The following is a 17104-nucleotide window of genomic DNA, read 5'->3' as shown; positions in this document are numbered from 1 at the left end:
ATTGGATCAAAGGACATTGAATTAAACCATATGGACCATGAACCCTAAATTTTTTAATCAGAAATAATTATTTTTGTAAAGTTCCTTGGCTCAAAAGCCCTGGTTTCATACAAATAAAAGATCGATTGACGTATGCGTCAAAAAAATGTCTGTCTGTCAAATTAGCTGTCAATGTGTCAAGCTTCCGAAACGAAAACGTTTCGTCGTATTGTTGAAAAATATTTTTATTCTTTGTTCATCGTAAACAAATAGTTTAAACTACTCAATTATATCTCAAATTGTGTACTAAACATCAAAATGCAAGAAGGTAAGCATGGAACCAACAAATATGACGCTACAAGCTGATTATTAACCATGCCGCGATAACATAACACATCAAAAATAATTCCCTCCTAAAATTGTTTGCTAATTTTTTAGATTTGGAAGTGACTGGCATATCCCGTAGCGGGCGTGTAAGGAAGAAGAGTTCCAAATTAATGGACTTTGAGTCTCCTGACGACATTGAGACGAGATTTAGGCGGCAAACGCCCGTCAAATCTTACGTAGGGTTTCGTCAGGAAGAACCACAAGAATATCACCAGCAGGACAGTGCTGCAGTCAGACAGGATGACGCGGGAACTGTGTCTGGCAGTGAATCTGATTATTATGATAACCCCGGGGAAAATGCTGACAGGTAAGGTTATATGTTTGTTTTGTTGATGCTTGTATGAACAGAGGTGGACTAAATCTAGACAGCGTCCTAGGCAAGAACCTTTAAGCTTCCCATAATTTGGATTGGCGCGGCTACCACTCTATGGGCTGTACGTGCGTCGTATCTTGTTTTTTGTTTTTTTTTTATTCTTAGGAAAGCTTACAGACTAACAACAATTTTAATAACTTAATTTATATCTAATTTGCTAACAACAAGCTTCCACCGTTAAATGACTATATAAAAATAATGTTACTGTCACAGACTGACCCATAAAAAACACTGTTCTTTCTTCTTAACTGAGTATACATGTTAAACATTAATTTTATGTTTGTTTCAACATAAATTAGTATAAGTAAAGTAAAGGAACCAAATATTATTTGTATCCCCGGAAATGATACAGACCATACACAACAACATATATGTATATAAAAATAAAAATAATATATATAATTTTTGATAATGCATTATACTATAAAGTTCGACATCATATACGGGAGTTATCTTTAAAGTATTTATTTGCTAATAGACGTTTTACTGTGATAGCTTTCATACAAAAAAGATGTACATCTAAGTCTTCTGGCATGTTATTGAATGCATGTGCTACACGCAAGAGAAAGGTGTTTTTTCTGTAATTGGTCGAAACAGAAGCAATCTGCCCACACTTTATTTTAAGCTTATCCGTTATATTACATCAGAATAACTCTTTGGTTAAAAGTGGTGAACCACAACATTGCAGTATGGAGTCAGACAGCTCCGCATCAGACGAGGGTTCCACCAGGACGCCTGCCAACTCCTTGTACATGATGGAGAAGTCCAGCAAGAAGAAGCTGATTGTCAAGGATGGAAGGGTGGTCGGACGAGCTAAGGCACAGAGGAAGGATAAAGGTAGGACAGTAGACAGATGATATAGCATATATATATATATATATATATATATATATATATATATATATATATATATATATATAGCATGTAAGTAGTGATGTAATCGTATATATATATACATATATACTTAGGTATATACAATGTGATGGGGGCGAGACTTCTAACCCGTTAAGGCTGAGTTCTACACCTAATTTTATCGACAAAAGTCGGGGGTCGAAGTGGTCGAATCCCCTCCCCTAAAAGTTATGGCTATTTTAATATTTTTTTTACTTTTTTTAATATCAAAGGTTGTATGTATGCGTCGTAGAAACAAAAAAAAAACGACTAACGGTAACTAATAACCTTGGCTAATTAATTCATTACTTTTTCATATGTTTGATAATGTTTTGGTGAGAAAAAAAATCATTTGTGAATTATTTTTACCGAAAAAATCACTATTTTTCAATATTTTCAATTAGGGGTTCAACCCCCCATATTATTATTTTTGTCGATAAAATTAGATGTAGTACTCAGCCTTAACGGGTTAGAAGTCCCACGCCTATCACATTGTATATATATATATATATATATATATATATAGATATGTATATATATATACGATTACATCACTACTTACCATCAGGTGGAATTGTAGTCAAGCATTACTTTTTGTCGAATAAAAAAAAATATAGGGTAGATTATTCATTTTTCGTCCTTCCATTCCGTTTCCATTTTCCATTTCCATTTTCGGCCCAGAAGGAGATGGCGGGATGAACTCGACGCCTATGAAAAGGATTGGCCGCAGAAAGCTCTGTATAGAGACGAGTGGAAGGAGGGTAGGGAGGCTTTTGCCCTGCAGTGGGACGACCATGGCTGAAAAATAAAAATAAATATTAATTTTTATTTTAATGTCCGTCTTGTAGATTATTTTAAAATATTAGAATAGAATATTTTTTATTTTCTCACTGAAACAAATATTTTTGAAGATATATTGATTTTGAAACATCGCGGCACGTCACTTCTTCTAGGTACATTTTAGAGAGAGAAATGACGTATTTGCTCGTACTCTTAAACTTTGATTCGTTTTATCTAAGTACTAAAACGTGTCATATTTTTTTTATTACCTGAATGACGGACAAATTATTTTTTTTTGCAATCCAAGAGTTTCTTGCTCGTTCTTCTCCATAGGAATCTACACTTTGGAACGAGCAAATAGAGCAACTAGAGGACAGACCTTAAACTTTGACAGACGTTTTTCTAAGTATATAAAGTTCATTATTTTATTTATATAAATAACTTCTTATTCTTATTTTATTATATTTGCTTTGACTGTTCAAAAGAGTTTCCTGGGGCCTTTTAGTCTGCTATCTACAATTGTGTCAGAATGGTTGAAATAGACTGAACAGTGCGAGAGGACTGACGGAACTATACAACCTACATTTTTAGCTCTGTCCCTCTCGTTAAACTGCTCGGTGATCGACCATTCTTATTTTATTATATTTGCAATTTGACGTTCATAAAGTGCAGACTAAGGTCCCTGGTCTATTTGAAATAAATAATTTTGACTTTGACTACATTTCAGGTAAGACGCGCATCACAGCGTACATGATGTGGGCCAAGGAAGCGCGCAATGAGCTGCTCCGCAAGCATCCTGACATGGACTTCTCCGCTATCTCCAAGCGGCTTGGAGAGATGTGGTCCAATGTAAGCTTCCTAAGAACTTATTTTTTTATCGTCACGCCCTTTATCCCCGATGGGGTAGGCAGAGGTGCTCCGGCTCGAAAAGCAGGAGAAGGAACGGGGTGGTTTTTAGTCAGTAAGAGTCTGACACTCCCTCTCGCCTCGCCCAAGGCGGGAGAAGTCATTGGATGATATTTCCCCATCAAAAAAAAAAGAGGTGCTCATTACGACACGTAATGCCGCTATACAATGTACACCTACTTTGTCGTTATTACTCGACTTAAATACGGACGGACAGACAGACAGACACACATGACGAATCTATAAGGGTTCCGTTTTTTGCCATTTGGCTACGGAACATATTTTCGCACTTTGTCTTGAAGTCGGTTTTTTAATCGTAGTTTTGTATAAGATTATTGCTGTAAGATTTTCCTTGGTATATACATCAAAGTCAAAGCATTTATTTCAATTAATCCTAAATTAGGCAGTTTTGAAACGCCAAATTGATTTGCCCGTCAGTCTGTCTGTCAGTGAAGCTAGGCGCTCGTTCCAAAGTGTTGCTTCAAATGGCGAAGAACGAGCAAGAAACTCTATCCTTATCTAAACATAATATTGCATATTTTCCAGGTAAATTACAACGAGCGGTATTTATGGAAGCGCAAGGCGAAACGGTTCGCGATGCAGAAGGAACAGAGCAACCAATCCACTAACAAGATTATTGTGTCTAACCCAAGTAAGATTGCTTACTTTAATTTAATTTGATACATTGTGTATTTCAAGTGTGGGAGAGCCATGCTTCGGCACGAATGGGCCGGCTCGACCGGAGTGATACCACGGCCTCACAGAAAACCAAAGTGAAACAACGATTGCGTTTTGTGAGTCAGGTTACTGGAGGCTTAATTATCTCCCTACCCAATCATCCTAATCCCTGATTACCAACAACCCTTAAATTCCTAACCCCCAAAAGGCCAACGCACTTGTAACACCTCTTGTTTCGAGTGATCCGTCTGCTCGTTTACCGGCTTATACCATAATAAAGCAGTAACCACTCGTCCAGCAAAGGAAAACCGTTTTATTGTTTTGTCCAACAATTCATAAAAACCAATGTAAGATTCGTAGCAATTGGCGTTCCATTGTCTCTGCCTACCCTCTTGGGAGACAGGCGTGAAGTTATGTATGAATCAGAACTAGTTAATTGAAAGATTTATCTGTCTATGAACAGGTCGGCCTCTATCCTCAGCGGGCCCGGGCCGTCCGCCGAGGGCGCAGCCCCGGCCGCAGCCTGCGCCCGCTGCACCGCCGTCACACGCACTTGTGGTAAGTTGTGTGGGCCTTTAGGCTTAAGTCATTCTGTCTCCTGCATTCAATTCACCGAGGGAAGCGGAAACTATCGTTTTCTTTTTCTTCTCCTCTAATAATATCTTCTGATTTATTCCGTTGCGGGATCCAAGACAGTTTGGGACATTGGACTTCAGTGTTCCGGTATTTTTATGGTTGTATCTACTGTAGATCCTGGTGCACAGTTGAAGTAGTAGCGGTACGGGAGGTTGTGGCGGGCTTGTCCCAAAAAAAAGGGTTGTTTGTGTAGCAAATTCCCTATTGGATGCATAGCCTACCGTATATGTAGATGACGCCAAAAAAAACCCCACACTAGGATTTTCTCCTGTGTCGTGGGTGCGTTTACAAACATACAAGTTCACACACACATGACACCCAGACCCGAAACAACAATTTGTGGATCACACAAAGAATTGCTCCGTGCGGGAATTGCACCCGCTACACGTTGCACGGCAGCCTATTGCCCAGCCACCGCCCCAACCTTACAGTCTAAAAGTAACCAAATTCATTCTGGACTGACTGAGACTGCCTCGTTGGCCGAGTGGTTGCAAGACTTGCAAGTACGACTGCTGGGCTGCGAAGTATTACAGGGCTTTTTTCGGTTTTTCGAAAATTTCTCAGTGGTAGCACGGAGTCTGGAAATGTGCCCGGTATATGGCAATAGGCTCACAACCTATTACATGGGACTTACAACAAAAATTGTGAAATGTGGGTGTACATTGGCATTATGTGCCATAATGTGCACCTCTGCCTGCCCCTTCGTGTCCTTCCTAATAATAATTCTGTAGTTGAATCAAATTTGACCGTATTTTACTGCTCGTATTGCAGCCGGCGTCTAGTACGTCGGCCCCCAACGCCGGCATGTACCGCGTGACGGGCTGCGGGGCCGTGGAGGTGGCCGCGCATCTCCGACTGCTGGGCGAGAGCCTCGCCATCATTGGGGAACGACTGAAGGAACATGAGGTATGTACACGTACTAGGTATCTTTTTAAAACATTGCCTTTTACTAGGATTTTCTCCTGTGTCGTGGGTGCGTTTACAAACATACAAGTTCACATACACATGACACCCAGACCCGAAACAATTTGTGGATCACACAAAGATTTGCTCCGTACGGGAATCAAACCCGCTACACGTTGCACGGCAGCCTATTGCCCAGTTACGGCGCCAACCGTGCAGTCAAATTCCCACAAACATATCGCACTAATATTATAAATGTGAAAGTTTGTTTGTTTGGATGTTTGTCCGGCAATTATATTGAAACTACTGAATGGATTTTGATAAAATTTCGTATACAGACAGGATATATAGGCAGACTTCTGATAGGATACTTTTTATCCCACGAGATCGCGGGCAAAGCCACTGGCAGAAGTTAGAAGATAATTACATAAACTGAGAAAGTATTTTTTTGATTAGTCTGTCTTTCATTATTCCAAATTTCATGCCGATCCCCTCAGTAGTTTTTGTGTGAAAGAGTAACAAACATCCATACTCACAAACTTTCGCATTTATAATATTAGTAGAATGGAATTAAGTTGATTTTTCTTTTAGAAAAGCGATGCCCCACTTCTTCGTTCCCCTTTTCTCCTGTGTTGTGGGCGTGTCGTGTTTACAAACATACACATGACACCCAGACCCGGAACAATTTGTGGATCACACAAAGAGTTGCTCTTAGTGGTTTGCACCGGAGCGAAATCTGGCGTACCGGTGAAATTCCCCGGTGATTTGCCGATCTCCGGAGATTCACCGGTGGTAACCGGTGATGAAAACCATTAATTTCAAATCAAGTTTTTATTAATTGAAAAACAAAACAGAATAGATAATTGGACTTCAACGAACCCTGAACTCTTTGGAAAGCTAGTAGCAAGTGAATTGAACCACATAAACGGCCAAGAGCGCTTTGATTTGATGACCGAAATAATTAATATCATTCGAAAGAAGCAAATCAGAAAATAAATTATCTTAATTATGTATTTATGTATTTTTTTGTAGGAGTTGAATCGGTTAACAACCGATCGATTTCAATCGAGTATTTTTACCGGTATATTACCGGTTATTCTCAGGTACTCACCTGCTTGCTTTTGCTCCGGTGCAAACCCCTAGTTGCTCTATGCGGGAATTGAACCCGCTACATAGTTACACACTATGCGGCGACAGTCAGAGTTAAAAAGTACAATATGGAAATTTCTTCCCACAGGGTCAAATAGCAGTATCAGGCTCAGTATCAGTGCTGCTAGACACGCTCCTGTGTTCCCTGGCGCCGCTACTGAGCGTGTGTCGCGCCCTGCCGGCCATCGCGCCCCCCGCCAACCTTCTACAGGACACGCTACACAACATCGCTTACATCATGCCTGGACTGTGAATTAACTGGGAATTTAACTAAAACTGTAACACTGAAATGCTATTCGATTTTAAGTTGTACCTAAATATCAGTCTATCGCCCGAATACTCAATTTTAAGTTGTACTTAACACATTGACTGTCCGTGCATTACATGTAATGCATGATATGATCTGGCTGTGACGTCCGTGCATTAAATGTAATGCATTAATCAGTGGCAACTGAACTGCCTTTACTGCAACGGGACGTGTGAGCTAGAACTTTGAATTTTCTAGGGACGTATGAACACAGACTTGAAAAAATAAGACTTCCATGAAAATTTTCCATCGAAATTTTATACTTTTTTTTATCAGTGGAATATTTTAAGTTCCATTGGACGTACCAACGAGATTATCCAAAATAGATGGGACAGTCAACGTGTTAAATATCGTGCTATCTCTGTCATTTTATAAAGAATTGATAGTGACAGAACTACATTTGAGAGCGTCTTAAAATTGAGTAGCGTTTGAGTATTCGGGCATATCTTTGTTGTTGTTGTGTCAACAATAGTTCTATCATCTACGAGTTCTATGACTACGGTAGAATTATTCTTGAGAGTGTCCTAAAATTGAGTGGCATTTGAGTATTTAACTCATAAGGACTACAATATAGTGCTCGTTTTTCTATATAGGGTGACTGGTGTGAAGGTTGTTTAAACACGTGATTATAAACAACTTTTCCTTTATTTTATTCATCATCATCAGCCGCGAGAGGTCTACTGTCCAAAGGCCTCCACCTGCATCCACTGGCTCCCCGCGACTCTGACGATGTCGTCGGTCCACCTAGTGGGAGGTCTGCCCTCGTTACGTCTTCCGGTCCTCGATCGCCACTCGGTCACCTTCCTGGCCCAGCCTTATTATATTATAAATAAAAATAAAACTAACGAGTATACAAACAAGTTTTTTCGGGAAAGTTGTTTGTAATCATGACTACAATCACGTGTTTAAATATCGTTCACTAATTACCAGTCACCCTATTTCTCGTTTATCTATGTCTTTAATATATGTGTTTATGACATATTACACCCCACTAAAAGGTTCGATGATCAATAGTCAGCAGTAACCACTTATAGGCTATTGATGTGATATCGATAGGTGTAGCAAGGTTACCATGCAATCAATTTTAAATATAAAAAGTAATATTCTGGGACTTTGATCCTTAAAGTAGTCTATTATAATGCTTCTACCAGCGACAGTCAGCTCATACCCTGTCTTTATACCAAATTTTTGTCAAAAGTGTGGTGTATATTTTTTCTTTCTTTCATACCTTTTTTATGTATATAAATGCCCCTAAAACCCCTTTTTTTCTTCTTATTGTGCTTAAGGGGTAGGAGCAACGGGTAGAGCTTTCGGATCGACTACCCCTTACGGGGGTAAGGGGTAGGGATCGATCCTCCCTTTATGAAATCCTTTACATGTCAATGTATTTCTATTTTATTATTATATAGTGTTAAATAAGACGTAAATACAAACAAACAAAGTGACAAAATAATGTACGTATCGATAAATAAATAAATGATTTACTATCATTAAAATATATTCGTCTTTTATTTCCTACTAGCTTCTTCCGCGCGGTCTAAACGCTCTGCTCGGCCCCTGTTGGTCGTAGCGTGATGTTTTATAGCCTATAACCTTACTCCTTATTCCTACTTAGTACCGAAGTGGTATCATATAAGGATAAATCCACATAATGGCTAATGCGTCTGCTCGATTACCGGTTTAGGGAACAGAGAGTAAAGTTCCCTAAGAAAAGGAGGATCCTCCGACCAGGCGAGGTGATCAGCCTGGCGGGCTTTCTGCCCAACTGTTGTTCGTTGGGATTATTCTATCCGTCTAAATTCGCATGTAAACTTCATATGTGCGATGCAGGATATTTATGACGTCATCCGTTGATTTGCTCGTTGATAGTCTATGTGCGACTTCTGTCATCTGTCACTTGTTACTTGTCAATGTGTCGCCAAACCGACATGTCTCATAAAAAAAATGTGTCCCGAATTTGCAGCTCGTGAGCCGTTAGTTAGCTACCCATGAGCATCTTTGTTCATGAGCCGCTTAGGGTCAATTTATACTAGCGCAGAGTCGAAGCGCATCGAAGCGTCTATCCAAAACTGCACATAACAAATTCAACCTTAACTCCACAGCGCAAGGGTCAATTTATACTACTACGATGAAACCATTGCCATGACTACACATTCGGGGCACGTCGCCAGATGTAGACGCACCATAAGAAGCATTCTATTTCAAGTGTAGTGTATACATGACGAGTGACAGAGTCGCACATACACGATCGACGAATAAATACAAAAATCATACATCACACATTTTTTTTATTGGGACAAGCCCACCGCAATCTCCCGTACCGCTGCAACTCCTGTAAGCCAGGGTCTACAGTAGATACAACCATGAAAACACCGAAACACTGAAGTCCGGCGCGTCCCAGGGACATGAATAACTGTTTTGGATTACTTGGTTTACATGCGAATAAACATGGATAGAAAGTCCCAACGAACAACAGTTGGGCAGAAAGCCCGCCAGGCACGATCACCTCGCCTGGTCGGAGGATCCTCCTTTTCTTAGGGAACTTTACTCTTTGTTCCCTAAACAATAAAAAAGTTAATACTAATATGACGACGGCTCATTGGTCGAAAGTTTGACTGCTGATTTTTTGATTTTGATATAACGACTCAACTAACTATAATATTGTAAATCTATATTGCAATATAATGATTTGTATAGTATGCGATATTTCATTTAACCCAACGGCGTACATATACTATCAACGCTCAGTAGACGGAGATCGCAGTTTAAAAGGTTCAGGTTTATCAGAGAGCGCTGTAGCGCGGTCTCTCAAACAGAACGAATTAAAGAACTATTTTTTTTTAATAAATAAAGGAACAAGTAAAACTATTGACTATTTTATTGTATAGATAGACAAACAGACACAAAACGCATGCTTGAATATGTACTAAAATTCCATCAAGTAGATCAGCGAGATTCGACGACATTTTTCACTATGTACTTAGATTTTTTATGTATCATATTCACTATTGTAAGACATTAACATTAGAACTTAAGACGGAATATTTACCATGTTTATTTATGTCTATGAGTTTCCGATATTTCGGCACTGTTGCAAGCGCCATGATCACGGATGAACTCAATCGGAAACTCATAGACATAAATAAACATGGTAAATATCCCGTCTCAAGTTCTAATGTTAGTGTTAGTGACCATGTCAATTTAAAAACAAACTTATATTGTAAGACATTATTAATACTGAATTTAAATAATATTCACGGCATAACAATGCTATTTTAAATTGGGACCGCCACAACCTCCCATACCGCTACAACTCCTGTAAGCCAGGATCTACAGTAGATACAACCATGAAAACACCGGAACACTGAAGTCCGGCTTTCCAAGAAACACAATCTACATATAGCTTATAATATTATGAGTCCCGGTGTAGGTCGAAACCAGTCGAGCGTCCTCGAACAGTTTCCATAAGTCGCAAATATTATTTAAAATTCCTACTTTTGTACAACTGACATTGACATTGATAAGCATGAATATATTATTTACTTAATATGCTTGAAGACACTGACTGACTGACTGACTGACTAACATTTAATAATAGAATTGTATTGAAAACAGACATTGATACTATCATTAGAAACAAAAACGGGTGCAATAATGTAAAAAGTTACATTTGACGCCTTTTTATTCCTTTACGATACAGATGCCACCAATGATTTTCCCGGCTTCCCTGCTTTTCTCTTAATTTAATCCTGAATTTTCTTTGCTATAAACCTCACGGAGCCCGAGACCTTTCCAACGAATGCTAAACCGTGGAAATTAGTTCGCGCGTGCTGGAGTTATAGCGTCAAGAAGGAAAACCCGACTTATTTTTATATTAGAGGTCCCGTTTTAAATTCTAATACGTAACAGTATTATATGTGTGTCAAAGCGTTAGTAGTACATACAGACAATAACTTTATTTACAAATACAACTATATTCAAATATATAATATACAAAAATATCATCTTCCTGCATTCCCTCTTTATACAAACTTTAATTCGTTCCATATTTTTATACATTTCCATGACATTATAAACAAAAACGTGCCGGCACCGCGTCCATTTCGCGCGACAATATCGAGCCAATACGGTAGTTTACTAGGTCAAAAATAAATTATTTTGACATTTCAATATATTAAAATATCCCAAAATAATCGTACTTTCGTTCGTTATTTCACGATATACTTATTTTTTTAGTTTTTCTAGCTAATTTTAGAGAAGTAAGTATGCTATTTGACGCAAAAAAATTATGACGTTATAAGTTGCGATCTCCTACAAAACTCATAGAAAAGTAACGTTTTTGACATTTCGATAAAAGTATTGAATTTGACTAGTAGTGAACTACCGTATTGATGACACCGCATCCCACGTGCCGTTGGTGACGTAGGCCACGTCAATACATTTTGGCAGTTTGTTGTATTCGCGCCGCACCGCATCGCGTTCGCGTCTAAATCGCTCACGCAGGACGCACCACGTCAAATCTTAGGGGGCCGTACACGGACGGCTTCAAGCAGTTATAACCGACTGCTTGAAGCCGCGACGGCACGATGAACTATAGCCATTCATTCGCTGCCGTACAAACTGCTCGAGCAGTCGCGACCGCTTCAGGCCGTCAACTGCACGATGAAATTCCATCGTGCCGTCGACCGCTCGCGAGCAGTTGCGAGGCATACACGGACTGCTCGAGCCGTTGACTGCTCTAGAGCAGTCGACAGCTCTCCGACTTCCCCCCCCGCCCTTTGCGGCCTCGCGGCGTCTGCTGAAAGAATCAAAAGAACATCAACTGCTCGAGCAGTTGAGTACACGCTACCTAACTGCTCGAGCCGTCAACAACCGACGGCTCGAGCAGTCGACGCCGACCGCTCGAGCCGTCCGTGTATGTCTCTCAGCCGCTAACTGCTCGAGCAGTCCGTGTACGGCCGCTCTTACTATAATTAGGGCGCATTTTCATTGGTCGATAAGTCGGTAGCTAGCCCGAATCCGCGCTCCCCGCATACGAGCTAACTAGCAATGACATTCATGGTCGATATCTCAGTCGATTCAATGCGTGCGGTGACTTATCATGCGCAAGTACGCATGTACGCATACGCATGGTAAGTCACCGCACGCATTACGCAGCGTACGTTAACGACCAATGAAAACGGTTCCCCGCATGCAGACGCTAAGGACTAATGAAAATGTGCCCTTATGTGGTATCCCCCTTACTGAGGTGTCGGGGGTAAGGTGTCAGTCGCTCCATATACATACATAATTAAATACAATACTGATACAATTTCATAAGTATACACAAGAAATATATTCAACAATTTTATTATTTTTAATCTAAACTATGTTACTGCCGTACTCAGAGACATTTAAAGTAAGCGTCCACAGGCCCGCATCGTACGCATCGCACGCAACGTATTTTAGTTTGTCTTGTATAGAAACTCATAGAGCTGCGTCCTCTGATCCGCATCGTACGGACCGCATCATCGTCAATGCCACGTGTGATGCGTACTGATGACGTCATACGTAATGCCGATGACAAAAATCGGGGTGAAAGTGGTATCGGCAATCCGATTGCTGATATTTGCGTCGGCAATCCGATCGCTGCTGATACAGTGGACGCAGTTTAAAAAATTAATCCGTTTGATGTGATACGTCCGATGCGTACGATGCGGGTCTGTAGACTCTTAGCTTTAATGATTACTTAAACTATTCCTTAGTAACGATTTTGTTTCGAAAACAAACGCTAAGGACTGGGTTAAGTAACCATTAATTGATTCGTACGGCGGTAAAACACATTTTTGACACAAAAATTAAAATATAATTACATATATTACTACCTTAATGGCGTTCACCAACCACCCCTAAATCGCCTCTTAACTAAGAGTTTCTTAGCGTGATGGAGCACCTAAAACAACTCCTTCCTTGTGCTGTTAAGGATAATTTTCAGGTTGATGGAAACCAAAATATTGGTAATTAGTGAACGATATTTAAACACGTGATTGTACTAATGATTACAAACAACTTTCCCAAAGTTGTTTTTTGTATATTTATGCACGCGCACGTAAAATTGCAATATACATACCTACCTAGTTACTAGTCTTCCTATAACGGAACCTATCTACAGCGGGTGCGGGCGCTTCGCAGCGAACAGCTTATTATGCGATAGCTTGCTTACGCGAAATTTTGTGGTTTTATTATTGTGATAAAAATAAAACCAAGGACTTTTTTTATGAGGCATGCCGGTAATCGAGCAGACGTATTACCTGATGGTAAGCAATCGCCGCCGCCCATGGACACTTGAAACACCAGCGGCTTTACAAGTGCGTTACCGGCTTTTTGGGAGTTAGGAATTTAAGGGTTGTTGTTCGGGAATGGGGATGGGGAAGATTGGGAAGGGGGAATTGGGCCTCCGGTAACCTCACTCACACAAGGAAACACAACGCAAGCGTTGTTTCACGTCGGTTTTCTGTGAGGCCGTGGTATCACTCCGGTCGAGCCGGCCCAGCCGTGCCGAAGCATGGCTCTCCCACACAAAAGAGTACACAAAAAGTTTCTTCGGGAAAGTTGTTTGTAATCATGAGTACAATCACGTGTTTAAATATCGTTCACTAATTACCAGTCACCGTATATAAAGTACCACATATCCCAGCGTAGGCGTTCCTTAAAATTTAAGAGAGGTTGGCGAAAACTAGCCTTTCTTTATTCACATTTACCTTGCTTCTAAACACCTGTTCCATTCCGTTTAGGCACAGTGCACATGTCCCATGTAACACCCACTTTTCACCAAGAACCCTTAGTACGAGTTTGCTTTACGTTTAAAGTAATCGAAACGAGAGCGCGTTCGGCGCTCTGATTGGTTGGTTTATACGAGCCGGCCAATCAGAGCGCTGAACGCGTAAACGTAAAGGAAACTCGTACTAAGGTTTACTGTTATGTTATCAATCACATAGTTTCAGACTCTATATTGTTATAATCTTAATTATAGCCGATTTACTGCCGCACTCAGAGTAATTTAATGATTACTTAAATTATTCCTTAGTAACGGTTTCGAAAACAATTGTTAAGGACTGGGTTAAGTAACCATTAAATGACTCTGAGTATAGCGGTAAGACAAACAGTTTAATCTTTAATCGAAACAAAGAATCGAGTATAAGATAATATTCTTGAAGGGGGGGCTACCTTCTTGGGGATGGGCGGGGGGATTTCAACTTTTGAACGCACGCTTTACGCGGAAAAATGAAAATGATTAGTTATTCTTGAATTTAAATTAAAAAAAATGGGAAGATTTTATTTTGATACGTTGGCTCGTGGCTCGATACCCTTCTAGATTCGTTACTTAGAAATAAAGTCTCACTTGTGATATAATCTATTCACTTGAATTCGATTAGATTTAAACCATTCGTCTAAAAAGGGCTGGTATTCGAACACAAGATCTTTTACATTTGACTGGCGTATTCACAACAAGTCGACTATCAGGGGGCTTAGTACGAGTTTGCTTTACGTTTAACAAAATCGAAACATTACCGCGTTCAGCGCTCTGCAGCCTAGTATGAGTTTACTCTACGTTTAAAAAAATCGCTCTGATTGGTAGGTTTATTCGAGCCAACCAGAGCGTCGAACGCGCTCTCGTTTCGATTACTTTAAAAGTAAAGCAAATTCATACTAATGCTACTGATTGGCTGACTCCAATGAACCAACCATCATAACCTTTGGAAAACGTAAAACAAATTATATTTATATAATTATATAGTAGTCAAATTAATTCAAAAATATAGACAAGACGGCCAATTATAGACTGCTATAGGTACAAGCAACAAAATACAATTTTATTATAACTTTCGTGAGACATTCTAAATTAATTATTATATTATCGGCTTACTCACGTAACTGTTAGACGAGGAACTCGACTAGTTTCAAGTCATGCTGCTACGCGACAATAGTGGCGTAGACGCCAGTAGCAGCGCGACAGTCGCCGCGTCGTGTCGTGGAATGCTGCTCATAAATATGAGCCTCTAGCATGGCTTGAAACTAGTCGAGTTCCTCGTCAAACAGTTACGTGAGTAAGCCGATAACATAATAATCAACAAAATACATTAAAAAGTAGTAGTAGTAGGCAAGAACTTAGCTAAAAAGCAATTTAATACTTAGCCTGACATGGAAATCAAACCAGGGACTTCTTGCTTGATAGTTCAACTTCTATTATTACACACAATTATAACATAACACCTTTAGTTTCTTATGACGGTAGGCAGAGGTGTACATACCGTATAAAGAAAACACATAAGACTTAATTTAAACCACATATTTGTCATCATCTTGGCTGACAATATACAAAAATGAAATAGGCCCAGTAGTTAAGCCAAAATGTGTATTATTCTCTATGAGCTAATTTGAACACTCTTTACAAATACGGCATTGCAACAGCCGCGCCGCATGTCCGTAACATTCCTAGACAACCTACAACATTACAGCTCTTCTGTGATCAAGGAACATGGAGCTGTTCACACAGAATTTAATACTTGATTTATATAATTTTGGATTTCGTTGAAATATGTAGTTGTATTATGCTTCTGTGGACGAGTACTACTTGTAGTTTCATTTAAGTCATATGAGTGATCTCCATACTGTATATAATGTAAGAACCACTTTTCACCACTTATGTTATAAGTCGCATGTAATAAGAAGCAAGCCTATTACCATACAATTCTAAAATACTACGAAAAATATGAGTTTATAATTTTTTTTAAATTGATTAAACAACATTTCCTACTTTTAAATACAACAATTTTAGTCAAAATTTTAACATTAAAAAAACTAAATTTATTTGGCATTGGCATAAAAATTACAACAGTCGACCCCTACAATTGGGTGCCCCGCAGTAACAGTAGAGTACCTTCCCGGGAACCGAACCTACATCATAGTTATAGTTCCATGTAAGTTCCGTGCCAGCTTTTATATGTGAGAGCGCGAAGAACGCGACCCATGGGAAGCGAGGATCGTGTGTGTCTACGAATACGTTTTGTACAAACACGTTCGGGCAACAGGAGTGCTGAAAAGAAAAAATATATATTAGTGTTGCTACATATTATTAAGTGTTGGAGAGCCATGCTTCGGCACGAATGGGCCGGCTCGACCGGAGTGATACCACGGCCTCACAGAAAACCGATGTGAAACAACTTGCGTTGTGTTAGTAAGGTTACCGGAGGCCCAATTACTCCCCTTCCCAATCTTCCTGATTCCCGAACAATCCCGAAATTCCTAACCCCCTATAGGCCGGCAACGCACTTGTAACGCCTCTGGTGTTTCGGGTGGGCGGTGACGATTGCTTACCATCAGGTGATACGTCTGCTCGTTTACCGACTTTTATCATAAAAAAGACACATATGTATATATTACACATCCTATTTGTTCCAACACACAGAGTTGTTCAGGCGGGAATCGATCCCGTGTCACGTTGTACATCAGCCGATTATCCAGCCACTGCGACGACCAGGCAAACTTACACACGCACAACACACTTTTATCCTCGAAGGGGTAGGCAGAGGCGCACATTACGGCACGTAATGCCGCTATACAATGTACATCCACTTTTCACCATTTTGTGTTAAAGTCCCATGTAATAGGTGGTGAGCCTATTGCCATGTACCGGGCACATTTCCAGACTCCGTGCTACCACTGAGAAATTTTCGAAACTCCGAAAAAAAGCCCAGTAATACTTCGCCCGACCCGGGAATCGAACCCGAGACCCCTTGCCCGGCAAACTTATTAGTATTATATTAACATACCTACACACTGCACATTAACACATTGAACGCCGTGGTGGCCACCGGTGACCGACGTTAGCGGATTTGCCTTCAACAGTTTTCTATTGGCAGTCAAAGAGTTAAAAATGAAATATTTATACTTGTACTAGCGGACCCGACAGACGTTGTCCTGTCTACACGTCTTTAATTTGAAAATTTGTCGGATCCAATGTAAAACATTCCAAAATCAACAACTACTAATAAATTAAAAATTAATTAAAAAACATTGTCCAGCGGACAAAATTGTGAATCTAAACCATTCTCAGATCCCCTTGAACACACACA

General features: G+C 39.9%; 2 protein-coding genes across 3 annotated transcripts in view; one reads left to right on the top strand and one right to left on the bottom strand.

Annotated features, from left to right (window-relative positions):
- The first annotated feature begins 139 nt into the window (after positions 1 to 139).
- LOC118280433 (HMG domain-containing protein 4) lies at positions 140 to 8487 on the top strand. 2 transcript variants are annotated; one of them, XM_035600463.2, is made up of 8 exons: positions 140 to 307; positions 418 to 673; positions 1428 to 1576; positions 3138 to 3259; positions 3863 to 3968; positions 4458 to 4552; positions 5402 to 5536; positions 6771 to 8487. In XM_035600463.2, exons 1-8 carry the CDS (start codon positions 298 to 300, stop codon positions 6933 to 6935), a joined length of 1038 nt encoding a protein of 345 aa, XP_035456356.2. In that variant the 5' UTR covers positions 140 to 297; the 3' UTR covers positions 6936 to 8487. The 2 variants fall into 2 exon arrangements, with proteins under 2 accessions (XP_035456356.2, XP_035456355.2); XM_035600462.2 differs by having other exon boundaries at positions 1407 to 1576.
- A 1362-nt stretch (positions 8488 to 9849) lies between these two features.
- Positions 9850 to 17104, bottom strand: part of LOC118280206 (uncharacterized) — a 47324-nt gene continuing 40069 nt past the window's right edge. The window contains exon 35 of the mRNA XM_050702229.1: positions 9850 to 16065. Coding sequence (XP_050558186.1) covers positions 15859 to 16065 — 207 coding nt within the window. The 3' untranslated portion in view covers positions 9850 to 15858. The remainder of the gene's footprint in view (positions 16066 to 17104) is intronic.

The sequence above is a fragment of the Spodoptera frugiperda genome, chromosome 21, assembly GCF_023101765.2.
Source record: "Spodoptera frugiperda isolate SF20-4 chromosome 21, AGI-APGP_CSIRO_Sfru_2.0, whole genome shotgun sequence".
In the NCBI taxonomy this organism is placed as follows: domain Eukaryota; kingdom Metazoa; phylum Arthropoda; class Insecta; order Lepidoptera; family Noctuidae; genus Spodoptera; species Spodoptera frugiperda.
This window is presented reverse-complemented; position numbering and strand designations above follow the sequence as displayed.

What these genes read in the sequence shown, in the direction of transcription:
- LOC118280433 (XM_035600462.2), top strand. An exon ending in TTGGAGAGATGTGGTCCAAT is followed by an intron (nt 3,260 to 3,862) that starts GTAAGCTTCCTA and finishes CATATTTTCCAG; the next exon opens with GTAAATTACAACGAGCGGTA. An exon ending in GATTATTGTGTCTAACCCAA is followed by an intron (nt 3,969 to 4,457) that starts GTAAGATTGCTT and finishes GTCTATGAACAG; the next exon opens with GTCGGCCTCTATCCTCAGCG.